This window comes from Diadema setosum, chromosome 1 (assembly GCF_964275005.1).
Source record: "Diadema setosum chromosome 1, eeDiaSeto1, whole genome shotgun sequence".
Lineage (NCBI taxonomy): Eukaryota > Metazoa > Echinodermata > Echinoidea > Diadematoida > Diadematidae > Diadema > Diadema setosum.
Window position 1 is genome coordinate 39,899,705 of NC_092685.1, and position 5,818 is coordinate 39,905,522.

Sequence of the window (5,818 nt, forward strand, 5' to 3'; positions counted from 1 at the left end):
ATTCTAAACTGAATGAACGAATAACGAAATGGTGCTTGTTTTACGAATTTCAATTGAAAAAGTTTTAATTAGAATGAGGCTAAAAGTAATTTGAATGCTCCAAAAATGAATTTGAATGAAGAGATCACAAAACTGAAATACCGAACATGTCATCTACGCTAAATTTTGCTAAGTTGAATGCAGCAATTAGGAATTGGACTGACAAAAGTGCGAAATTGGCCGGGAAAACCTATATTTCTATTAGGGCCTACATGTATTATTATTATTATTATTATTAGTAGTAGTAGTAGTAGTAGTAGTAGTAGTAGTAGTAGTAGTAGTAGTAGTAGTAGTAGTAGTATCATCATCATCATCATCATCATCATTATTATGTTATCATCATCATCATCATCATCATCATCATCATCATTCATGATTAGGAAGAGGCGGAGGATTACTTTCAGTATCATCATCACTGTCATCTTAGGCAGAGATTTTGTTATGGTTTTCTTTTTTTTTTTTTTTTTTTGGCTGGAATGATGTAACGCTAAATTTCAAATCAGAAATTAAAAGCCTAAATTGTAATCCCTTTCCTTTTAAATCATCATCTTAGAAGGAAGCTCGAGGTGAAGAATTGCAAAGGAATGTTCCTGAAAGAGAAGAACCTTAGTAGGGGGGGGGGGGGGGGGGGGGATCTTTTACCCGAAGCACGTTGCGTGAGTTTCTGGCGCATATATCCAATACTAGTACTATGTTTGGGCACCAGTCTCAAAATTAAAGGGCTCACCGGAAGTGAATAACATTATTATCAATTCATGTTAATGAACGCGACATAGATTTAGAGAGAAATGTTTATCTGCTAAAGCTTTGCTGTTTCTTTCCTAGGGAATACTGGTTATAAAATGGCGAGTAGTGGCTGTCGGACATTCAGCTGTCTGTCGTTGATATGCAGACGGTCATCATTGATGCTGCAAAATAGGTAACTGTACATTTGGCTATGATATTCGTAACAGTCCCATTCGTAGAATTGTGCGTAGGTGAATTCTCGCGTTCGATGATTGATGAGTGCAGTGTTGATTACATCATCTTTGACAGTCTTCCATGATCACGATTTCTCATCAATATCTTGCCACTTCTTTGAAAAAGGATCGTATAATAATTTACGGCTAGGACGTCTCCACTGTAAGATGTATAATGTCATTTGTATACCACACTCTTTTTTAGGATTTGTGAATTGTGCGCCTTGGCCTTATCAGTGTACATATTGAGATCGTTGAGATGTCGATGTTGCCGAGTATTTAGTGTTAACTGTTGTGGTTGCTGTTGTGGCTACGAGCCCATTTTGTTGGGAGGGGGAATAGACAAGTGTAATCTGAATCATCAAAAAATTAGTCATTGCACAACAATAACAGTACATTTTGCAGTCATTCCACCTCTGATCTTACCCCATACAGCTACAGAGTTCCAATGGCATGCTCCCTCCACTATGGCATTTTTTTTTTTCATTATAAATACATTAAGCCCTTTAAGTTTATATATTTTATACCATATAACTGAGACTAAGACTGAAGAGAGAGAGAGAGAGAGAGAGATAATTATATCAGTAAAACTTGAGTTTGCAAATTGTTTTTGAGGAATTTAGATTAAGCTTGGAATCATCTTTATTGTATTTCATACCTAGCTACACGCAGCCGCTGTAGAGACAGCGGCTGCACCTCTATTCCTTCGCAGACGTTGTCATTTTTCAGTGTGGTTGTGCGACTCCTTCATGAATATCTTTATTAATCGTGGAAAACTAAAATACAAGGAATTATCGTAATCTATGATAATCATTCAATAATCGGTATGCGATTTTTTGTTTAATTACGTCAAAAACTCACCGAAATCTGTGGCTGAAATCAGGTCTGTAAACGTCCTTATTGCTTCACTCCTCATCTGCGTGTTATTATGAATGGCATTCACTCTCGTATACTACGACGTACAATGTAGGTAGTCGGAGAGGCGCCCTCTAGCTCTCCGACTAGATCTACCTACGTTGTACGTCGTAGTATACGAGAGTGAATGCCATTCAAATAACACGCAGATGAGGAGTGAAGCAATAAGGACGTTTACAGACCTGATTTCAGCCACAGATTTCGGTGAGTTTTTGACGTAATCAAACAAAAAATCGCGTACCGATTATTGAATGATTATCATAGATTACGATAATTCCTTGTATTTTAGTTTTCCATGATTAATAAAGATATTCATGAAGGAGTCGCACAACCACACTGAAAAATGACAACGTCTGCGAAGGAATACAGGTGCAGCCGCGTCGCTTCGCGACAGCGGCTGCGTTTAGTTATTTCATACCCACACTTTCTTCATGTTTAATTGTAGTTTCGTTCAAACCTTACATTGAGGCCTATTTCTTTTTTTTTTTCTGAAAAGAGTTCACGTTTATTTGCTACCTTGTTTTTCTACCTAACTAAGGTAGTCTGTCATCATCTTGAGTAATTCCTGTAAAACTTAATGCAAAATAAACCCACTTAGAAATAGAAATCACCAATAAGCCCTCTTGCACGGCAAAGCAACACAGTAGAAATTTAGGTGCCTGTGTAATTTCTGTCCATTGCTTGTTAGATTCAAGATTTTGGGGCTGATTAGCAGAAAAATCAAACCAGAGAATACAGCAAACCTTCTCCATCTTTTGATATTTTGTCAATTAGTATTAAAACATTCTATCATTTCATTTACCAAGAGGTGCCCTCTTGTAATTGACACCATATTGTATTTTGTCATTGTGAGAGTGGTAGTGGAACTCTCTTTGATTTCTTTTCTTTTCTTTTTTGGCAAACTTATTATCATTTATTTTTGCAGAGTGCATCGGTTAAACCGGAATGGACTTGGTAGTTCCAGTGCACTGTGCATGTCAACAGGAACAGACCCAAAGGAAGCGAAGGCCGCTCAAGCAGATCTTATTCTCAGTGATAGCTGTGTCAAGGTAAGGTGGGGCATTGCAAAGAAAATATTTTCCCACTTTCCCAGATGTACAAGTGTATACTTGGGCAGGTGCCCATTTATTTCATTTGTCAATCAGTGAGATTCAGTTGCCCAGGCATGTAGGCAAGTAATGTAGCACCCTTGGTAAGATTGTTTATAAGGAGATAGTTTAAGTAAATCTTACTAGTTTTAAGATTTAAGAAATGATCATTAAGGAACATCTAGATGACATCTGACTGAGGAAGAAACACTTGTTTTTCGTTTCTTTTCTTTTTTTTGCGAGAAATACTGTGTAGGGAAATTGATGACTGAAGGCTTTGAATTGTTACTTCATACTTATCAATGCTTTCATCATGCCTTCACTTCTGAACAGGTGTTCTTTATTCCTGTGCAAACTGTAGCTACATGTACTTGATCTGATATGTTATGTTTAGGTTACAGTGAGCTGTTGGCTGTAAAAGTAGGGTTTTTGTTGGTCTCAGAGTGAGTTTACGTGTTACAATTATATAATTTTGTCTTTTAATCTCAATGAAAATCAAGAACAAAGCTGCAGGTAGATAAGGCATATGAGTAGATGAGAACAGATTGGACTTGTCACCTTGTTAGATATGGCCATAATCACAAATGAAGAATTTTGGTTCAGGGCAATTTTCCATTAGCGTCGATGAAAACCTGAAACTACTGAGAATTGCCGGTGCTAGTGCATTTCATGCAAGTGGAACATTATTGACTGTGAGTTAAATCTGAAGTGTCCCAATTAAGTTGAAAATGATATGAATATATTTAGGTCTATTCTGATGAATGATGACTTTGGAGTCATAGTGATGTTAATGATACACTGTATTTTAAAAGGGGATGGTATTGTTTTGGTTGAGATGGGGATTCAGGTTTTAACTTTTTGCCAGATAATTAGAAAGAATATGCAATTCTAAGAGATTAAAAGTTTTTTCGATGAAAATTGGGTTTGAAATGGATGAGATATATGCAAAAACAACTTTAGCAAAACAAAGTGGTCATAATATAAGGTGGGTCCTACCTTTTACTACAATAGCTTGACATTGTTTGGGGATATCTCAGCTATTTCAAAACTGATTTTCATCAAATGAACTTTGAATTCCTCTTTGAATTGCATGCTCTTTTGTCTAAGTGGTTTCTAATTATCTTGCTAAAAAAGTTAAAACCTGAATCCCCATCTCAACAAAAACTATACCATCCCTTTAATGTTATTTGGTTTTCTCATTGCTTTGTTTACCTTTTTTACCACCCAGAGGCTTCACAAGCTTGGAGGAGACAGCCAATTCCTGAGGGTGCTTGTTGAAGGGGGCGGATGTTCGGGCTTCCAGTACAAATTTGAGCTGGATTCTGAAATCACTGAAGATGACAAGTGAGTACATATTGTAGTTACTAGAACTTATCCAAGAAATCACTTTTTTTTCTCTCTGTCATTATTTATCAATCATCACTCTCTATACACAAATGTAAAAGTAATTTGAAGGGGTAGTGACATTTGTGCGAATGGCTCATCTACTAGTATCCCCCCCACCCCCCACCATCCCCATAATTGTCTGTCCATTGACTGTACAGATTTTTGGCCAGTAGGCTATTTTAACCATCCCCACCATCAAGCGCCATTTCCCTGTGAAAAATGTCATTCATATTTAGATTTTGAGGAAAAACATTTGTGCATGAGATCATCTGCATCCATAGACAAAAAAGCAACAGAGAAGGTACATTTTGCATTTTTGACTTCCTCTTATTTAATAACCTGCATGGCATTGAAAGCTGCCTAAACTGACACTTTGCAAAGCCTAGATTTATGCTGTTAGATGAACATAAGATTGAATGCAGATGTCCCACTCTTCTTGATCTAACTGATTTGGTGGGAGCAAAGTTTGCTGTAATATGCTGTAATTGGCAGTGGAATTTGATATCTGCTTTTTACCTCCACCTTCATCACCACATAGTTTTAGTACTCTACCACTTACTTTGATCCAATATGCCAAAGCAACTTTATGCCTATTGCCCATCCTCTGCTTCCCCCTCCCCTCCTTTCCAGGGTTTTTGAGCGTGATGGTGCCAAAGTCGTGGTGGATGACGTGTCACTGGATTATATCAAAGGATCCACGATCGACTACCACGAGGAGCTGATCCGCTCCGCCTTCCGGGTCATCAACAACCCCAGCGCCGAGATGGGCTGCTCCTGTGGAGCCTCGTTCTCGCTGAAGTTTTGACAGTCGGGGGGGACCTACTCCCCTGCGAGAAACTGGAACGATGCTCAGTGTTGCTATGGCAACGTGAGACAAGTCAGTGGTAATCTCGGGAATAGTTTGTATGCCGTGCTGTATGGCCGGCCTCCTTTACAGCCAAGCTGTGTGCAATGATTGCCCAATTTGCATCCTATATAGCAACCTATATGAGAGACTCTTATGAAGAAACCCTGTGGCACATGATGATGTTGCCATAGTAACATAATGGAAGAACAGCGGTGAAGTGAGTGTGCATCCCTGTAAAGCAATTTTGGTAGGGGCCTTGTATAAGGGCATTCTTCAGATATGCTCATTTATGGTGATTTAGGTTTAAACCAGTCACTAAATGCTCCAAAGGAAGAAGCATATGTTTTCATCACCTATACATGATAACAAAAAAACTCGCGTCGTAAGGTGTATCAACGTTTGAATATCAGTTTATCTATTTTGTGGTTTTTCTCTCACAGATATAAATGCATGAATTATATGAACAGTAATCACATCGTAACACTGGATGTACATGGCAAATTTTATCTGTTCCTTGAAATCATTGTTAAGGTGTTTGCATTTGAAATGGAACTAGGCTACATATGACACCTGAGTATCGGCTT

At 38.1% G+C, this 5,818-nt stretch overlaps 1 protein-coding gene across 1 annotated transcript; it reads left to right on the top strand.

Annotated features, from left to right (window-relative positions):
* The first annotated feature begins 834 nt into the window (after positions 1-834).
* LOC140230420 (iron-sulfur cluster assembly 2 homolog, mitochondrial-like) lies at positions 835-5,230 on the top strand. Its single transcript, XM_072310575.1, has 4 exons — positions 835-958; positions 2,839-2,962; positions 4,230-4,345; positions 5,018-5,230. The coding sequence occupies exons 1-4, from the start codon at positions 882-884 to the stop codon at positions 5,190-5,192; spliced, it is 492 nt and encodes a 163-aa protein (XP_072166676.1). The 5' UTR covers positions 835-881; the 3' UTR covers positions 5,193-5,230.
* Positions 5,231-5,818: the final 588 nt, after the last annotated feature.